This window comes from Chrysochloris asiatica, unplaced genomic scaffold (genome assembly GCF_000296735.1).
Source record: "Chrysochloris asiatica unplaced genomic scaffold, ChrAsi1.0 scaffold00077, whole genome shotgun sequence".
NCBI classification, from domain to species: domain Eukaryota; kingdom Metazoa; phylum Chordata; class Mammalia; order Afrosoricida; family Chrysochloridae; genus Chrysochloris; species Chrysochloris asiatica.
The window spans coordinates 6093681-6115541 of NW_006408595.1; the positions used below are offsets into that span (position 1 = coordinate 6093681).

Genomic DNA, 21861 nt, shown 5'->3' on the forward strand with positions numbered 1-21861 from the left:
CCTCATCTTTCTCCCACGGAGCGGCTGGTAGTTTCGAACCGCTGACCTTAAGGTTCACAGCCCGATTCGTAACCACTACGCTACCAGAGCTCCTTATCAATAAGAATAGAAGTACAATAAAAGTTATCAGAATATCACAGAATCAGAAAGCTGAATGAGTCTTGAAATTGTTCATCTACTTAACTTTACTTGAAGTAAATATTCACTCAATTTTTGAATAAATTAACTTTTATCACAGTATATTTGATAAAAGAGTCCTGGTGTGGAGCTGTAGGATAAGCACTGGACCACCAGCCACGCCATGGAAACCCTATACAGGGTTGCTATGAGTCGGAACAGACTCGACGGCACATAACAACAACATATTTGCTAAAATTAAAAATGTTTATACTCAAAATTCAGACCAATCTGAAATTGGCTGAGAAATAGTTGTCCACCTAGATACAGTTTTAACATGCATGGACATTCTAAAATAAAATAGTCTGATAAATACACATCCAATTTCAATTTTTTAAAAATCATTTAAAAAGCAAACTTAAATCTACAATGAACACATTTATTTAATACTCTTGACTGTATTTCAAGATATTGAACTGTTACAATTTCAGTTTATGTATGACCAATTACTATTACTTCAGTAGAAGAGTTGGTTCAAATTCTCCAAGTGGGGATGAGAGAGACCAAGGAGTTTATGTAACAGACTGACGATGTTTCTTTTAAAATTATTGCTGTGTTCAAGTAATTTTTAAAAAAATATTCAATAAAGTCTTTTAACATGGTTTAAGGGTATGTCTACATTTCAAACGTAACACTTTAATGTCTGTTAATAATTATATTAAAACACTACCGCCTTTATTTTCTCTGTCCAATTCAAAAATTACATAAAGATCTTTCAGCATCAATTTCAAGATGAAATTCTAGGCAGATTTCAATTAACATTATATTTAGTCATCTTTTTTGTATCAAAAACCATGTTTCACAAAGTACTAGTCTTTCATCAAAAGAAAAACCAACGTTCTCAGAGCTGATTATTATAACCAAATAAAAACTAAGTTTAAAAATACAGTATGTATTATAGATACAGTACCTCAGCCAAATGTCAATGCAACTCAGGGACTGGGTGTAAGATAAAGCAAGACTTTTTTTTTTTAGTAATTTTCAAAGATTTTGAGATTTAGCAGCTATCTATTACTATTCTCTTAATGTTACGTCAAGTTGGATTTCCTCAGCTAATATTTTTAGAAAACAATCCAGATAAACAGATCAAGATCACAACAAACACACATAGAAAATATAAACACTAGAAACATTTTAAAACGAGTCTTAGAATCAATTTTCAAAAAGCTAAGTCTTGAGGTTTTATTTTTCACTCAATATATGTAAAATGAATTACTTAAACTTGGGGAAAAAATGTCAAATTCACTTTAACAAAATTAAAAGTAGTAACAATCTAGATCAGTTTGAAATTTTATACATAGATTTAGATATAAATCACTATCATTGTCTTTGTTGCTGTTTGTTGCCTTGGAATCAACTCCAACTCATAGCAATCCTATGGACAACAGAAACAAACATTGCCAGGTCCTTCACCATCATCACTAACTCTGTTTGCACCTACTGTTGCATCGTGGAGTCCTGGTGGGCACTGTGGGTTAATGTACCAGACTGCAAAGCCATTCGAACTGCAAGGTCGGCAGTTCAAGCTCAACAGCTGCTCCTCAGAAACCCTATACAGGGTCGCTATGGGTCAGAATCGACTCGACGGCACTTACAACAACAAGTGTTACATCCATTCTGTCACTGCATCTCATTAAGGGCTTTCTCTTTTTACTGACCCTCTACTTTACCAAACATGATGTCATTTTCCAGGAACTGGTTCCTCCTGTAACATATCCAAATTATGTGATAACATTACTTCTAAGGAGTATTCTGGCTATGTTTCCTCCAACAGGCAGACATGTTTGTTCTTCTGGCAGTGCAAGGTATCTTCAATATTCTTTGCCAACATCATCCTTCAAATGTATCAACTTTTCTTCAGACTTACCAGCTTCCATGTGCACATGAGGTCACTGAAAATACTATGGCTTGGATCTGGTGTACCTTAGTTCTCAAAGTGACAGCTTTTGTTTTTTTTTTAACACTTTAAAGACATCTTTTACAGCAGATTTGACCAACTTTTGATTTCTTGGCTACTGCTTGCAAGGACACTGATTGTGGATCCAAATAAATTAAATTCTTGACAACTTCAATCTTTTCTCCTTATTGTGATGCTGCTTATTATCAGCTGTGAAGATTTTTGTTTTCTTTAAGTAATACATACTGAAGGCTGTATTCTTGGATTTTTATCAGTATGTGCTTTAAGTCTTCTTCACTTTCAGCAAGCAAGATTCTGTCATCTGCATATTGCAGGTTGTTAATGAGTCTTCTTCCAGTCTTGATATTACCTTCTTCTTCACATACTCCAGCTTCTCAAATTATCTGCTCAGCATCCTAACTGAAGAGTATGATAAAAGGATACAACCCTGACATAAACCTTTTCTGATTTTAAACTACACACTATCCCCTTATTCTGTTCAAACAACTGCCTCTTGGTCTATGTACAAGTCCTGCATTAGTACAATTAAATGATCTAGAATTCCCATTCTTTGCAATGTTATCCATAATTTGTTATGATCCATATAGTCGAATGCCTTTGCATAGTCAACAAAATACCAGTAAGTGTCTTTCTGATATTCTCTGCTTTCAACCAAGATCCATCTAACATTAGCAATGATAGTCCTCATTTCATATCCGCTTCTGAATCCAGCTTGAATTTCTGGCAGTTACCTGCTAATGTACTACTACATCCATTTTTAATTCACTTTAGTAAAATTTTACTTGCATGTAATTTAATGATATTGTTCAATAATTTTCACATACTATTAGATCATCTTTCCTTGGAATGGGTACAAATATCAATCTCTTCCAGCCCATATTTGTTGACCAAGTCACTGTTTTCCAGATTTCTTGAATCAGTTTGCAGAAACATCTCAAATAGTATTTTGTTAATTGCTAGAGCCTTGTTTTTCCATCAAAGCCTTCAGTGCAGACTCTACTTCTTTAATAACATTGGTATTCATGATCACATGCTACCTCTGAAATGGTTGAATGTCAACCAATTCTTTTTGGTATAGTGACTCTGTATTCATCTTTTTTTGATGCGTCCTGTATCAATCAATGTTTTGCCTATGTTGTTGTTATTAAGTTCCACTGAGACAGTTACAACACAAAGCAACCCTGTATAGGGTTTCCGAGGAGCAGCTGGCAAGCTTGAAGCACCAACGTTGTGGTTCAAACCGACTTTGCAGTCCAGCACATTAAACCACAGTGCCACAAGAATCCTTCAAAATTGCAACCTGAAGCTTCAATTTTTTCTTCAGTTCTTTCAGCCTGAGAAATGCTGAACATGTTCTTCCCTTTTGGTTTTATAACTCCAGGTCTTTGCACATTTCATTATAATACTTTACTTTGTCTTCTTGAATTACTCTTTGAAATTTTCTGTTCAGCTCTTTTACATCATCATTTCTTACTCTACAATCAAGAGAAAGTTTCAGAGTCCTTTCTGACACATCCATTTTGGTCTTTCCTTTGTTTCTTTTTAATGATTGTCTGCTTTATTTATGTATGATATCCTTGATGTCATTCCACAACTTGTACAGTCTTCAGTCAGTAAAGTTTAATCATCATCTTTACCACATCTCTCAAAGTGAGATTTCAGGTAACTTTTTCTTTCTTTTATGTTTTCTCCTGGTATCTGTTCTCTTCTTCCATAGTAATATATACATTTTCCACCCTCACTAACAGATAGATATGGTCATCTGACTAAACTCAGACCAATGGGAGACAGGCAGAAATATCATGTATAATTTCTGAAATATTTCCTTAAAGGGAAGGATGGTGGTAACTTTTTTTTTTTGCCATCCTCCTTCATGGTGGCTAGAATATGGGTGTGATGGTTTGAGCTTGAGCAGCCATCTTGGACAATAAGGTAAAAATTTCATGTTGAAGGTAACTCATCCAAAAGACGAAGCCAGAGTTCCTATTTTCAAGTGACAAATAAATTTCTATCTTGTTTGTTGTGATTGTTAGGTACCATCAAGTTGACTGCAACTCATAGCAAGCCTATCTACAAAAATTAATACACTGCCTGGTCTCGTACCATCATTACAATTATTATGTTTGAGCCCACTGTTGCAGCCACTGTGTCACTCATCTCCTTGAAGATTTTCCTCTCTCTTGCTGTGTGACGCTATAGGATAATCACTCAACCATAGGTCAATTTGAACCTCAAGGTTAGCAGTTCAAACTCACCAGCAGCTCTACGGAAATCCTATATAGGGTTGCTGTGAGTTTGAACTGACTCCACGGCATTTAACAACAACCTTACCAAGCATGATTTTTTTCCCAAGGATTGGTCCCTCCTGATAACATGTCTAAAATAAGCAAGATGAAATCTTGCCATCCTTGCCTCTATGAAGCATTCTGGCTATACATCCTCCAACAAAAATTTGTTTGCTCTTCTGGCAGGCCATAGTATATTCAACATTCTTTGCCAATACAATCATTCAACTTCATCAATTCTTCTTCAAACTTCCCTACTCATTATCTATCTTTCACATGTATTTGAGGCATTTGAAAATACCATGGTTTAGTCCTCTAAGTGGTGTCTTTACATTTTAAGACTTTATGGAGATTTTTAAGCAGATTTGCCCAAGACATCAATTTTTTCACTACTGCTCCCATGAGTGTTGACTGTGGATTCAAGCAAAATGAAATCCTTGGAGAACAAACAAGTTGGCAGATCAGGTAGAAGTGCAGTGAGGAGCTCTGTCAGCAACAACACAGAATACCGGACCAAGCAGGCTCAGGGGATGGTCCCAGAGCTCTTAACCACATATAAAGGAATAGTTAGAAAGCTGAAAGGCTTACAGCAGGTGAATTTGTAGCAGAAGCAAGAAACCCAGTGCTTTTTAATCCAAGGCACTCAGTCATGGCTGAAAGGGCAAAGGACTAGAACTGAAGACATGAAAGCCAGATTAGTGAGCTGGAAGACAAATCTCTCAATACTACTAAGATAGAAGAACAAGCAGAAAAAAGGATAAAAAAAAATCTGAAGAAGGTCTAACACTCATGTTGAAGAACATGAAGAGAAATAACTGAAGAATTATTGGTATTCTGAAACAGAAAGAATCACACAAGTCCACAGAGGAGATAGCTGAAGAGATGCTGGAAGAAAATTTCCCTAACATCCTAAAAAGTGAAAAGATAAGTATTCAAGAAGCTCAAGGAACTCCAGGAAGGATAGACACTAAAAGAATATCACCAAGACGTATAATAATCAAGCTCTCCAAAATCAGAGATAAGGACAGAATCCTGAAAGCAGCTAGGGAAAAGAGAAAAGTAACATACAAAGGCAAGCAAATCAGATTAAGCTCAGATCTCTCAACAGAAACCATACAGGCAAGAAGGCAATGGAGAGACATATATATAAAACCCTGAAAGAAAAAAACTACCACCCAAGAATACTCTACCCATCAAAGCTGTCAATCAAATACCATGGTGTAATCAAAACATTCCAGGATAAACAGAAGCGAAGGGATTTTGCCAAAGCTAACCCTGCGATGAAAAACATCCTGAAGGGCGTTCTGTGGACTGAGAACCAAAAAGAACAGACAACAACCAGAGCATCACCCTGAACTCAATCAATAAATGGAAAAGTCAAGAAGAGAATAAAAAGAACAAATTCAGAAGATCTGGGAGGTCAGTCTAGGATCAAAACAATTACAATGTGAAAGATGGTAAACACAAAGAAAGAGAGATCCAGGTGGTGAGAAGGTCAGGTAGATAACAAGACACAATGGACTATCTTAAATGGAGGGAAAAGTTAATGGAATATAAGGTAACTACAATGATGGGGATGGGGTGGGGAGTTTAGGGAGAGGTGGAGGGAGGCACAGTAGAGCACAGGGTAAGAGAAGACACATTATAGTTCAGGTGTTGGGGAGGGCAATATAAGAAGGGGGAGGAGGTGGAAGAACAAGGTAGATAGGGATGCATGCTCAAGCTTGGAACAACAGGGCTCTGTGATACAGGGATCTTGGCATAGTTTGAAGAGGGGAAATAATACTAAGATGCTTGACTATTTTATGAATATTGGTTTCCCTTGCCTACTATTGTGAAATAGACACTTGAGTGGGATAGAAAGGAATGTCAGGAAACATGATTACAGAAAACTTGTAAGCCTGTCTTAAGCCTATAACTGACTGGAATACCTCAAAGGGGTTCTAGAACTTGCCCAGTGAAATAGGTCTCTTGCAAAGCCTTGGCACAGTACAGGACCTTAGGTGGGATCCTGAGTCCCACCCAGAACCTTCTGAGGTGGGGGACTCCCACTAGCAAGGACAAGCAAACCAGCCTGAAACAGCTAGAGCAACAGAAAATACATTTTCAAAGAAAGATCATCAGGAAAAACCCAAAACAAAACTGTCAGCATGACTGGCTACTGGTAAGAATAAGCAAGCTGTTAACCGGGAAGCCATCAAGGCAAGCAATCAAGTTCCTTCAGGACAAACCCCCTCTAAGACTGAAACTCAAAAGGAATACATGAGCAGGCATGTAAGCTTGTTGGCGACCACATTGGTCCAGTGGTGAGTGTTAGAGGGGGAAAGGTAGCAATGAAGAAATGCACTGAGTTCAACCACAGTCCATTGACTCCCGTTGACCTGCAGATGAGAGAGAGAGAAGAGGAAGGGCTGGTTGGTCCAAAGTATGGTAACACCTAGGGACACCTGAGCCCATGGACAAGGACATAGCCACAGAGGGCTAGAGCTGAGAGTGAAGCATCCAGCTGATGAGAAGTGAGGGGAGATGCACAAGAACACCCAAACTTGCAGATAGTACCCATCTGACTTAGCCTCAATGGCTTGATAATCAGAACTCAACTAGAGGAAGATTTAAAAAAAAAAAAAAAAATTATTTTGTGATAAAGGAAACCAGGGTAAACTGCTACAATCTGATGAACTTGACCTATACTCATGGAGGTAGTAACTCTAAATACCAACAGAGAGGGAAGGAGTCTTCATATCAAGTATCAATGCTATCCCCTCTGTACACAGGGTAGACAGGGGCAGGAACCCTAAAATTGGCTACCTAAAATGAGGGGGCAATAAAGGCATGAAGTGACTGGCTTACAAGGTTTCAAGAGCAAGTTTAATTTAAGAATGTGAAGGGGAAGAAAGAGTCCACACTAAATAGTTTTCATCTTGTCTAGATGGGTCTCATTAAAAGAGGTGGGGATACGATTCTTATGATTCAACAGTAACTGTTATCATGATTAATTGCAACTGTCACAATTGTAAAGGTAGAAGTTTTGTAGCAAAAATTAGGGAGCAGTTAATCTTACAGTCCAGAAACAAAGGACCCTAGGACTACCAAGGGAGAAGAACACAAGCAGAATGCAAGACCTTATCCAGAGAAGCAGTGACATGAGAGATGGAGGCAGAGATGGGGACATGGAGAAGGGGAGTGGCTGAGGACTCTAGATTCATGGGAAGAGAGGGACTAAGAGCTGGTGGCCAGGATGCTAACTTGCAGAATGCACCCTTTAGTGGTATAAATTATTATATATGCCTGAGTGTTTTTGTTTTCATTTTTAAAAAAAAAGCTAAAATGAATACAGAGAAATACTGTTAACTGATAGTACATGGAGGGGATTATAATCATTGTAATGAAACAAGGTGTATGATTTGTTGAATGTAAAACTGATGATCTGCCCTGTAAACTTTCACTCAATCCACAAGAAAAACCTAAACACACACAAACACTAACACCCACTGTCATGTTGGTTCCAACTCATATAGGGTTTACTGGGAGCAGCTGATGAGTCTGAACCACTGACCTTGTATGTAGTTCAAAATCAACCTTGTGGTCAGGCACTATTTAAGTATTCGACTCTACCATTTTCATGACGTCTCAAATACTTACTATGCCTTTAAAACTACCATGCAGCTGATCTTCAGCAAAAATATGGAACTGGAGAGGTCTGATGCTGAAAATGATAGCTGACTTCAACATGGTTATTGTTTCTTCCAGTCTTTCACCACAGGCAACTACAGCTACGTGCATTCTTTCAATGGGCTGTATTTTCAGACTATACCTAATACAAAAAACAAACAAACACAGTGTCCAGCAGTTTTAGTATATAGGATAATATGCTTACAATATATTTCCACCAAGTTCAAAAACTGAAATTCAAAATGTCTATTTAAAAAGCAAAGAAACACCAAAATATACAATATTATAATGATGAAGTCATCATATTTTTTATACCTTCAACCACCAGCCAGTCTCAATCAGTGTTCTTCATCTGAACCATGCAACATCAAAACTGACTATTTTCTCCATTATCTGAAGGATGGTACTGAAGTTACTAATTCATGACTCATCATGCTGGTGCCTTAGGGCATTAGGACTTAATTGTATCAGTGAACCTCAGCTGAGAAGGGGACTACTAATTTGTAAGTATTTTAATTCTTTTTTAAACTTTTCAATTAAAACAAATATCAAGCATATACAATAGCAGAAAGCCTAATGTAAGAAATCCCATGTATTCATCTCTCAGCAAAAACACTCATCTATTCAATGGCACTCAGGTTTCATTTAAATTCCTTCTTACACCCTCTTGTCATCTACTAATGCATCATTCTGAAGGAAACTCACACATAATTTCAGTGATGCATGTTATTTTAAACCATGCTGATTACAAGAAAGTTTCCCTCATACATCTTTTTTCACTGATACACATTAAGTCCCACTTAACAAGTATTCCAAGAAAGGCAAAATTTTCTAAAACGATCTAAAAATTATTTATTAATAAATGATGATAACTGAAATTTGAACTATATTGGTAGTATTTAACTAGACCATGGTAACTGTGGAACTAGGCAATGCAAGGACTACTACTTACAAATGTCTTTTTGGATTTCCTATATTGAGTTACTTGTGGAAGCTATGCTTGGATCTACATGTAACACAGAGTACTATATAAGTATAATATCAGGACTAAATAAGCTTTAAATCCTTTTGAATCTTCTCTCAACACACTGATCTTATCATACTCTATTAGCACAAAAAGAGCAGAACTAATTATATCTAATTAATTATAACTAATTTATACACTAAATAAAATAGTATATTATTTGTAATATAGAATAAACACCTCATCTGTAATTTCAGCATAATATAATTGTCTTAAATTGACTCCTAAATGCATGCAAGAATGGAAGACAACATAAAACAAAATTAATAACACTTTAAAATAAGCATCACAAGGTACAAATTCTTTGAATTAAAAATACATAAATTTGATGCAATTTTGGCTTATCAAGGTTTTTTCTGTAAAATGTGTACGGGGACTAGAAAGAGAAAACTATCATTGTTCACAGGTGATATATTTATGTCAGTATAAAATACTGAAAAAAACTACAGGTAAATAACTAGATTTTATAACAAGATTGCTGGATAAAAATTTCAATACACAACTGTACATAGCCAGTTTGACAATACAAAATGAGAAACCGAACAAAGTGCAGTTAATAATCAATGAAGAAAATTATGACTGTTCTATGACTTTTCTGTTATAAATATGTAAACATTTGGAAAATAATGAAGCTTATAGTTACTTTGTATACAACAACTTAAAACACTGGAAACATTGAGAAAGTGTTTTTTCTTGTTTGTTTTTTTTAAAACACCTTATTGAGTATTTTTAACAGTGTTTCCTTCTTGTGAGAAGAGCAGGTATCTTTTCTATGCTTTGGTAAAAATGTCATGTTTTGTTAAGTGCTGCTGAGTCAATTCCAACTCACAGCAACCCTGAATATAATTTCCAAGGAGCAGCTGGTGAGCTTGAACCACAGACCTTGTCGTTTACACCAATCTTGCAATCCAGCACATTAACTCATAGGAGCCACACCAGGACTAAATGTGCACTTTGTTGTGGTGGTCAAATGCTGTGTGGCATTGAATTGCTGCTCCCATAAAAACGTATTCTCAGAAACCCTACATAAGGTCACTGTGAATGAGAACTGACTTGATGGCACTGGGTTTGGTTTGCTATATACCAGCAACAGAGAAAGGAGCCCTGGTGATATAGTGGGTTAAACATTTGGGTTGCTAACCACAGGGTCAGCAGTTCCAATCTACCAGTCGCTCCACTGGAGAAAAATGAGGCTTTCTGCTCCCATAAATACTTACAGCCTCAGAAATACTATATAGGGTCACCATAGTCAGAACCAACTCAATGGCACACAATCAACAACAACAGAAAGATAGCCAGAATATGAAATTTCCACAGCATACTACTTTAATTAACATTTAAAAATCAGAATCTAAAAATAAATTTAACAAACTATATGGACTTTCATAGGGAAAACTATAAAATCTTCATTAAAAATTTTTAAAAGACCTATGTGTATAAGGAAGAAGCTCTGGTAGCGTAGTGGTTACAAATTGGACTCCTAACCTCAAAAAGTCAGCAGTTCGAAACTACCAGTTGTTCCCTAGGAGAAAGATGAGGCTTTCTGCTCCCATAAAGATTTACAGCCTCAGAAACCCTGTACAGGTCGCTATGGGTCGGAACCAACTCCATGACACACCACACCACCACCACATGTAAGCACTGGACCACAAAGTTGGTTTAAACTACAAGGTCGGCAGCTCAAACTCACCAGCTGCTCTTCAGAAACCCTACACAGGATTGCTATAAGTCAGAACTGACTCCACGGCACTTAACAGTAACAACATCTCAGACTGTAAAGATGTAATTTTTCCTCAAACTGATTCATGTATTCCATGTAATTCCAAACTCCCAACAGCTTTGATATGTTTATGTGTATAGTAGAAGTTGAACAGATGAGGATAAAATTTACACGGGCAAAGGGCTTAAGAATAGCCAGGACCCTCTTTAATAAAAACAAAGTGGAAGACTTGGTCTATCACAGAATTGTGTGGCACAGGTGGTGCAAGAGTACACAAACACCAGTGGAAAAAAAAACAGTAAACTCTTAAAAAAAACCTCAAGCATACTGATGACACCTGATGTGTGAAAAAAGTAATGGGGAAAAGATGAACTTGAAGAACTCTGCAATAAATGATGTTAGGACAAGTGGATAGATGTGATGGTGTGAATTGTATCCTCCAAAAGCATATGTTCAAGTCCTAATCCCTGGTACCTGTAATCGTGGCCTTGTTTGAAAACTGGATCTTTGAATATGCTATCAGTTACATGAGGCCATGCTGGAGTAAGGTAAAGCCAGCAGGTATTCTTATAAGAAGTTTCCTGGTGAAGAGAAAATTTCCTAGTAAACAGGTAATGGCTTGAAAGTAAAGATTGAAAAATAGCTATTGTAGGAATTCTGTGTTTGATTTTAAGAACAGAGAGATGTAAATGACATGAGCATTGTGACATGCTGCTAGGAAGCAATCAGTCAAGTGAAGACGCTGTAAATGCAGATTCAAATTACCTCTGAAGTCCTCAGAAAGAAAAAGCCTAAAATGCTTCCTGAAACTCAATGGAATAGCATGTGGCAACTAATATGATAATTATGAAGACCTTGCTACATGGAAAAAAGTATCAATATTTTAAATTCAAAATTCAAAATTGATCTATAGTCTACTTATAACTACGGTGTTGTTAAGTGCCGTCGAATCATTTCCAACCCATAGTGTCCCCATATAGGGTTTCTGAGGAGCAGCTAGAGAGTCTGAACCCCTAAACTTTAAGTTCAAATCGATCTTGAGGTTGAGTACTTAACCTACAATGCTACACCAGGACTACAGAGATGCATAATATGCATATGAACAAAATATTTGTGATAGGAATTGAGACGACTTTTTAAATATTTTCTTATGTTCGTTGTATATAGGAGGAAATCGCCCCTAAATAAGCTTTGATCAACATAAGCAATACAAAGAACTAAATTTAGGAAAAGCTATGACAGGTCTGGGAAGAAAATAATGGTGCCCAGCTAAGTGCCCTCTGGTGCCCAGCAAGATATGAGACCTAAGTGGTAGTTAAGAAGACATGCACAGATGCTTTACCAGGTGTAGGTGGGGAAACTCACTGAGATTAGGCAAGAAGGAAGAGAATGGCAATCGAGTGGTATTGTGGTTTATCGGCGTGTCTGGAATAGGGTGATTAAATGTAAGTGTTCCTTAGTTCTAAGTAAGAAACTAAGCTTGAGAAATTTTACATACTGATACAATATGTAGAACAAAATGATTACTATATTTTATGTGAACATATATGACTGTATACAATTTTACACAGAGTACTTCGGACAGTAACAAGCACAAGGGCTTACAACATAATGGATCCACATGTAATTCTTCCCAGGAAATACTTTGGGTGTATTAGTAAGGTAAGGTGGTGGTGGTGTGCTGTGGAGTCAGTTCCGACTCATAGCAACCCTATATAGGGTTTCTGAGGCTGTAAATCTTTGGTGGTGGTGGTGGTGATGTGCCATAGAGTCGATTCTGACTCATAGCAACCCTGTATAGGGTTTCTGAGGCTGTAAATCTTTACAGGAGCAGAAAGCCTCATCTTTCTACCGTGGAACAGCTGGTAATTTCGAACTACTAACCTTGAGGTTAGCAGCCTGACTTGTAACCACTATGCTACCAGAGCTAATTAAAATAAGGTTGTTGCTGTTTATGCTAAGTGTCGTCAAGTCAGTTCCAACCCATAGTGACCCTGTACAGTACTTCTGAAAAGTAGCTGGTGAGCTTGAACGGCCAAGCATGCAGTCCAAACAGCTTTTCAGTCTGGCACATTAACCCACAGTGCCACACCAGGATTCTTAAAATAAGGTAGAGAAGCTAAACCAAACAAGTGATAAGCAGAGACTCTAGAATTTCAACTAGGTCTACTTTCCTGAGGGGTACTCATGAAGTTAGGGAGGAAGTATGATGATGATAATGATGATGATGATCCATGTTATAATTTACAAAAGGACCTGGGCTGTATAAATCGTAATATTAAAAAACGTTCAAGCTTGCCCAGGTTCCCGAGTAGATTTACGTCATAAGACTGGAGAGAGCAAAGCAGAGTTTACCAATAATTATGCATTAACGATGTTTTGTAAGAATGAAAAATATGAAGCTCCAATTCTTAAAAATTATAAAAGCTGAACGGTAATATTGTTTTTAAACATTTTTAAAAGTTGACTTCGACTGATGTAAGCTAAAACTGCCATCACCCAAACTTTGCAATAGCAATGGAAAGCAATTAAAATATTTTATTTCACTTATTCCTTCCCAGTACTTCAAGGGATGTATAATGTGTATTGGGAATTCAAGAATTAAAACACATGTAATATTTTACATATATACCCTTGAAGAATGCAGCCAGCAACACCAGGGGTTTTCATCAGCCCACCCTCCATTTCCCTAAGAATGACTCCCAAGGGCACAGGACTGACTTCTGAAAGCCACCTTTGAGATATATAACCTATGCCTAGAAATTGTGGTAGGTAGTCTAAGAAGTTTTTATATTAAAATAAATACACGTGCAACATGATCCCTATTATGCCCTTAAAATATACAGAAACCATCTAACTGCTTTCGTTTCAATTAACAATCTCACCCTAACCTTCCTCAATTCAATTTCCACACTGCAGTAGGGCCAAATTCCTGAAAATCTTAGCAAGTCACTTACTTGCTTAAAATCCTTGCATGCCAGGTAAAGCCTACGCTCTTTGACAAGGTCTCAAGGCCCTCTGCAGCCCCTCTCCCAACTGCCCACTTTGTTCGCTTGCTCCAGTTGTAAGGCCTTGCAGTTGCTTGAACTCACTGCAGTCTTTTCCTCTGAGCTGCTGCACATTCTACAGTTCTTCCACCTAGAAAGCCTCATTCTTCTCCTTATTCACTGTGCAGTCACAGCTTACACATCACTCCCTGATGCTTTCAGACGACTCCCAACCTGGTGCTCCTCCAATCATCAGAGCTAGAACTCATAACCCACTACTACAATCCCAGGTTTACTGGCCCAAAGCTCCCATTAGAACACAAGTTCCTAAAGGAGTTGAGTGCTGAAGCTGTATCAAAGAAGTTCTTACCACCACCACAGAGACTTAAAATTTACATAAATCATAAAGATCTGATTAAAATAAGGGAAGGCATCTCAGGGCAACTACCCCAGTCCCTTGCCACTATCTCAGGGAGCTATTCTGACAAAAACACTGTTTTATTAACACAGAAAGGGATCTCAGATGCCAGACAATTCAATACCTTCATTATCCAGAGTCCTGGTGTGGCGCTATAGGATAAGCACTAGACCACAAGGTTGGTTTGAATCACAAGGTCACAATTCTAATCCACCAGCTGCTCCTCAGAAATCCTACAAAAAGTCGCTATGAGTCGGAACCACCTAGACAGCACTTAACCATAACAGCAGCTATCCAGAGACGTAACTTAAAAGGTCGATACCAAGCCAAACCTGTTGCCAGTTGCCGGTGAGTTGATTCTAACTCAAAGCAAACCAGTAAGACAGAGCCAAACTACCCCATACAATTTCCAAGGCTGTAATCACATTTGCTTACTCAGAGTAGCTGTGGGTTCAAACTGAAGACCTTTTTATTAGCTGAATACTTAACCAATGTGCCACCATGGCTTCCAAAACCGCTGTTGTTAAGTGTCATCAAGTCGGTTCCCACTCATAGCGACCCTGTAAAGGGTTTCTGAGGAGCAGTTGGTGACTTTGAACCACTGACCTTGTGGTTCACATAAACACTGTCATATCATCTGCTCCTACATTAAATATTTTCCTTCATCCTCCCAGTCTCCAAAATTCAGTCTTTCTGTGAATAACAATTTAATCCTTCCCCAACTGACCCAATCCACCTAAAAAGTTTGTCAGCATTCCTGTTCCAAATTAGATAAATGTCGTATGTTTACTAATTCAGTGGAAATCTATCTTTATCACTTGTTACTTAGTCAGATCATACATTCTTTGAACAACGGTTTATCTTAATAAACTGAGAAAATAGAGCATTTTCTATACAGTATGTACTAAAATTAGTAATAGCAAAGAACTGTAACTATAAAATGGGGGAAAGGAATTGAAAACTCAACCAGAAAATAAATTATTTACTTGTATGATAATATAATTTACAGGAAAATAAGTAAGGTTTTATTTACTGTCTAATCTTACCTACACTGATCTGTCAATTAAATATTAAGTGCCTACCTAAAAGCCGCTTCCCAAAAGCAGTTCATTCCACAAACATCAGAGGGCAGCATCCAATAGGGATTCCAGTAACACAGAGAGAAATCTTTACACCTAACAGAGTAAGACAGAAATAAGAGTCCTATGTAAGTAATTAAGTTTCGAACTAACAAGGAATTTGCTCAATAGCATAATAACTTACTGTTCTGTTTTAAAGTAAAGCAACATATTTGAAAATCCTGGATGTCAGGGTAACTTGTTGATTTTTTAAAATAAGAGGTCCCCCTGATTTTAAGTAGTTTAATACCTTTAGAATATTCTAAAGATTAAGAAATCATTTCCTAGCCAGGAACTCTCCAGATAAATTAAACAAAATGGAAATAGTTCTAAGATTTCCCCCCATTAACTGATCTCTTCTTCCATGAGTCAACTACATTGCCCTAAAAAAATACATAATCTATTTCAGCTGAACAAAACCTTATCCTGAAGAAAAAATAAAGTGCCACAAATGCTTGCTAAAAAGACAAGACAACAAGACTTTCTAATGTTTTTAAATAAATCCCTCAATCCAGCTAATCATGTGGTGTTTAAAACTGAAAAACTGGATATCATGCTCATAATCATAGCTCAATTTCATTATCCACAGTTTCTCAGGTTCACTATATTATGCAAGCTAAAATAGCTGATTAAATTTGTTTTTCTCATATATAAATGTGATCTTTCTTCTTAAATCACAGGTTGCAGCTAAAACAAATGTCTCACATTACCAAGTTGGTTTTTTTTTATCATTGTTATTCCTTTTTTAAAAAAAAAAAAAGCCATTGAGTCAATTCCAACCCTATAGGACACAGTAGAACTGCTCCATGGTCTCCCAGGCTGTAATCTTTATGGAAGCAAAACGCTACATCTTTCTCCCATGTCTTGGTGGCTTGGTGAGTTCAAACTGCTGAACTGCTGACCTTCATTAGCAGCTGGGTGCTTTAGCTCCTGTGCCACCAGAGTTCTTTTTCAGAACTTCACCAGAGAAGAGATCTGAGTACCAAAGTAGGTATGTAGTAGTCACTAAACCAGGCCAGCTCATAGCCCATCACTACATAACTGTTTCTCTTACTATGGGTTCAAGTATAAAATGACTGTTTGCACAGAGTAAGGTTTATGGTGTATCATGAAATTCTAACTTTGAAGCATCTATGATCACAAGTACCAGCCATCTGAGGCAGGGGTTTCTCAGCCCTGGCTGCATGAGTAAATCAACTCAAAACCCCAGACTAGACCTATTAATTCAGATTCCCTGATTTTTAAAACACCTTCTGATTATGAATGATAATGCATAAATAACTACACAATTGGAATTTTTCATAGAAAAAGTTACATTTTAATTTGGTTGTCCTTTAAGAAGACACCGTTCTATAGCATAGCATAAAACATTATATATCTTAAAGAGTTGATTAAGTTAGAAGATAAGAAAATGTGTGCAACACCAATAAAATTTAGGACTAGATTAGGAAATGCATGTTTGTACTTTTATAGGCATGTTTATACATTTTTAGGTCTCACATTTCATATATCAAGGATCAGACTCAATGATGATTAACAATAACAATGAACACTTGTACAGTTCGTTTCTGATTCCAATACTTTCAAATACAATTAAGCCTATGAGATATGAGAGTAAAACCAGAGGCTCTTGGCTATAGTCTAGAAATGGACCCTTAACTCCATCTTAAAGTGTTGACCAGAGTCTAGAATCCATATTGAATTTCAAAGTTGCCTTTTCTAACTGCCTCCTTTACCATAAGGCCATTGCTGAGCATTTTGTTCAAAGATTTTACATTAAGAATCTTGGTAAAGAGGTGAAAATGTGGAATGCAGACTTTCTGGAGCCACAGAAGCTGGATGTGGCCCAAACTACTATGCTGAGATAATCTTCAAATCTTAAAAATGAAGGCAAAAATACTCCCTGAAGTCTTCTTTAAAGCAAACAATAATTTAAATTAATTAGTGCTTAATGTTTACCTTGAGCATTGTGATCTTTTAAAGAACCATCTATATAGGATCAAAATAACAGCAGCAACTTGCAAGGTTGCATAGGATATTTAGAGGCACAGAGTTCAGGTTAATGGGAGAGGAACAGTTTAGAAAAGGAGGTTTCACAACATGAAGAGCATGATCACTGTCACTGAACTGATGTTGTTGCGTATGTTCTACTCCGTATAAAAATACTAGGGGAAGTCAAAAAGTATTGTTACTAAGGTTTCAGTTCATACATGCAAATTAAACAAAATGTGTTTAAATGTGGATGGCTGCAGACAAGTTCTCTCAGTATAATACACTTGTCTTAGTCTCACCAGGGTGCCTTCAAAGAAAAGGATACTTTTGGGATACTGAAGAAAAACAATTTTGAGGTAAGGGTTAATATCAAATTTTTACCAAAACTCAAGTAGACATCGTCCCAAATTGTTGAAACTTTGCAATAAATTTACAGGAATGCTGCCCCACATAAAACAACCATTTTTAGAGAATTGCAAGCGTTTGAATAAAGTTCGGGAAGATCTCAAAGATGAGCTAAGAGAGAAACTGTCAACCTTGACCAATGAAGAAATTTTGGTTGAAGTCCAGAAACTGGTAGAAACAGAGTTACCAAGTTGGGAACTCACATGACTTGGAATTTTCAATTTTAAAAAACATCTTGGATTTAGTAAGCTTTAGGCTCGGTGAGTGCCAAAAGTGTTTGCAAAGATCAGTTAACTGAAAAAGATAATCTTTCCATCAGTCTTTTAAGGAAGATCAAAATTAACAACAACAACTTTATGAATCATAACCAGAGAGGAGTCTCAGATTTACCAATACGACCCAAAGGGCAAGGTCCAATCAAAAGTGTGGCTTCTGAAGGGACCTGCTATGCCAGTTAAATTCAAGGCTAAGAAATCCGCTCAGAAGATTACTGGGGCTGTTTTTTTTTTTTTTTTTGTGATTCCCAAAGGGTAATCTTGATAGGGGTAGCAGGGTGGCTCCTTAAGAAAAGCACTGGACTGCAAATCACAAGATCTATGGTTCAAGCCCAGAAGTTGCTCTGCAGGAGAAAGACGAGGCTTTCTGATCCTTCAAAGATGTACATCCTCAGAAACCCTACAAAGGGTTGCTATGATTCGGAACAAACACCACCACCACAACCACTACCAATCTTAATCGAGTTTCTCAAAGTTAGAGGATGACCATGGGGGCTTACAACATTTTCAGAAAACTGAAAATTACATTGTTGTTGTGAAGTGCCATTAAGTCGGTTCCGACCCATAGTGACCCTGTATACGGTTTCCAAGGAGCAGCTGGTGAGCTTGAACCACCAAACTTGCAGGTCAAATGGCTTTGCAGTCTGGCGCGTTAACCCACAGTGCCACACCAGGATTCAGCCACACTGGGACTCCGAAAATTACATTAGTGAAAAAAAAGAAAAAAAATAAAACAGGAAAGGTGCATTGTGGTTGCTGTTAAGCGCCATTAAGTCAGTTCTGAGGATTTCCAAGGGCTTGAACCACCCACCTTGCAGTTAGCAGTCCAGGGCTTATCCTATAGCACTACACCAAAACACTGGAAATATGCATGGAGGACTTTTTTTTCCCCCATCATGACAATAAACCTGCCCATTCTTTGGAATAGCAAAGAATTTCCTTAGGGAACCTTACTACCACCCCTTCTTCCCTCCATCCCTGATCTAGCCACTTCAGACTTCTTTTTGTTCCCAAAACTCAAGTAACAGTGAAAAAGGAACACAATTTGAGTCCCTTAAAAATGCCAAAACTGTCATTAGGGTTAGAGAGATGGAAGCACTGCATTCAGACATGTACAGACCTAGACGGAGGATGTGTGAAGAAACAATAGCTTCACATGTTGTTATTTTGGTCTATGATTTTGTAGTAATACTTTTTGACTTACCCTTATACATACCTTCCAGATATAGTGATACTGTGCTATAGATACATAAGTGCTAGAATGGGTGTCTCTAACACTCTCAGTGAATCTACATTTACTTCAAAACAGAGTTTTTTTTTAAAAAAAAAAAAGAAAAATGTTCAAACACAAAAAATCATTTCCAAGATTTTCAAAACTTATAAAATGTAAAAATGGAAACACTTCATGCTCTGGATTAAAGAGAGCATTGGACATTAATGCTCACGACAATAACATTTTTCAAACTTGATGTTTACTTAAATCCTATAATGGAAGGGCCTTTTATACTTTTAAATGGCAAAAGGATTTATTTTATTTTATTTTTAAATGTTCCTGACAGTCATTTCACTGAAACCCAAGTACAACTTAGAGAGTCAGGGATAAGTCTAGGCATATCCACCAGCACAATGGGAAATCTGAAGCAAGCCTACTTAAGTAACTTCCCAACACAAATACCTGTGCTGTGATTGAGCATGAGAAACATGCTTACAGACACTTTTAAGGGGGCTAATCCCATAGTATGCTCCCAAATCATCAGTGTCTGAAGATCAGTGCCTGGGTCTAAATCATTTCTTGTTCTTAAATCTCAATGTTATGAGTACTCAGGAAGTAGGAAAAGGATTGTTTATACCTACATGGCACTGAAACAATTATCTAACCACTTGTGGTTAAGTGTCGTCAAGTCGATTCCGGCTAATAGCAACCCTGTATAGGGTTTCCAAGGAGTGGCTGGTGGGTTTGAACCACCAACACTGTAGTTAGCATTCCAGTGCTTATCCTAAAACACCACACCAGAACTCCATCTAACTTAACCACTCTGGGGTAAGTTCACATTATACTATACACTAAAAACCCAAAGGAGCTCTGGTAGCGTAGTGGTTACGAATCGGGCTGTGAACCTTAAGGTCAGCGGTTCGAGACTACCAGCCGCTCCGCGGGAGAAAGATGAGGCTTTCTACTCCCGTAAGGATTTACACCCTCGGAAACCCTGTACAGGGTCGCTATGGGTCGGAACCGACTCGACGGCACTTAACAACAACAACAAAAACCCAAATGGATAAAAGATTCAAATGTTAAAAAAAAAAGTAAACAAGGTCTGGTAGGAGGCTTGCTCTATAACAGCAAAATCTGTAAGGGGGAAAAAAATCTCTAAATGGGGGGACATGCCAATATTAATAGATACAGTATACATATCATGAACAAAATTTAAGTCAACAAGTAGAATTAAGTACTAGCAACAGGTACAGCACACACACACACAATAATTTTAATGTTTTAAAATAAGATTTTTTAAATCAAACATACATATTAACTTTGTTGTTGTTGTTAAGTACTGTGGAGTCGGTTCTGACTCACAGTGACCCTGTACAGGGTTTCCAAGCTGTAAATCTTTATGGGAGCAGAAAGCCTCCTCTTTCTTCCACAGAACCACTGGTAGTTTCGAACTGCTGACCTTAAGGTTCGCAGCCCGATTTGTAACCACTACGCAAATCACTATCGCCCCTCCTCCCCAGCAAAAAAAAAAAAAAAGACAGAAAGATTTAAATTCACTAAAATAACTACTGTTGTTAAGTACTGCCAAGTTAATTCCAACTACTCATAGCAACCATGTTCAGGGTTTCCAAGGTCTTAAATCTTTCAGGGAGCAGAAAGCTTCATCTTTCTATGAAGGGGTATCAAACTGCCAACCTTGTGGTTCACTGTCCAGTGCTTACCCTATGGAGCCACATGCTCCCAAAATAACTACTGGTGTTTATTATAGTATGAGTCAGGAGTGTACTGAGCACATTCCCAAACTAAACCAAACCCACTGCACTGAGTCAATCCTGACTCATAGAGATCCTACACATCAGAGTAGAAATGCTCCTTAGGGCTGCTCTATGAGAGCAAACATCTTTCTCTAGCAGAACAGCTGGTGGATTTGAACCAGACCAGACCTTATAATTAGCAGCCCAACACTTAGCCCACTATGTCAATATGGATCCTTATTAAGCACAAAAGTAGGTTCCAACTCACAGCAACCCTGTATAGGGTCTCTAAAGAGCGGTAGGTTTAAACTGCTGGCCTTCAGATTAGCAATCCAGTGCTTATCTACACTAGGACTCCACATTGTTGTTGTTGTTATAAAGTGCCATCTCACAACAACCCTGCGCAAGGTTTCCAAGAAGCAGCTGGTGGATTTGAACAGTCGACCTCGCAATTAGCAGTCCAGTGCTTATCCTACAATGCCACACTAGGACTCCAGACTCCACATTACAACTATGCAAATGCTGCTATCATCTTCACTGAACTAAAATACAAGGTGCAGCATATTGGTTTTATATAAATTATCTCTGCATTGCTTTTGTTAAGTACCATCAAGTTGGTTCCAACCCATTGAGACCCTGTATGGGGTTTCTAAGGAGCAGCTGCTGAGCTTCATCCGCCGACCTTTCGGTTCAAACCAACTTTGCAGTCCAGTGCTTTAACCCACAGCGCCACACCAGGACAAACAATAAAGACAAAGCTGGACTTTTAAGTAATTCAACTTTTTTCACTATTCGTTGTCCCAACTTCTCTCCTCTTCATCACAAATAACAGTAAAAAAGAGAAAAAAGAAACCTTTTCATTAAAATTAGTGGCCAAACCATTCTCAGTGAAATCAATGGTTC

The 21861-nt window shown here is 37.6% G+C and overlaps 1 protein-coding gene across 1 annotated transcript in view; it reads right to left on the reverse strand.

The window, feature by feature from the left end:
- The window catches only part of GXYLT1 (glucoside xylosyltransferase 1), a 65604-nt gene that overhangs the window by 39602 nt on the left and 4141 nt on the right, over positions 1–21861 (reverse strand). The window contains exons 2-3 of the mRNA XM_006865347.1: positions 15284–15376; positions 8023–8194 (exon numbers count right to left, since the gene is read on the reverse strand). Of these exons, the coding sequence (XP_006865409.1) occupies positions 8023–8194; positions 15284–15376 (265 nt within the window). The remainder of the gene's footprint in view (positions 1–8022; positions 8195–15283; positions 15377–21861) is intronic.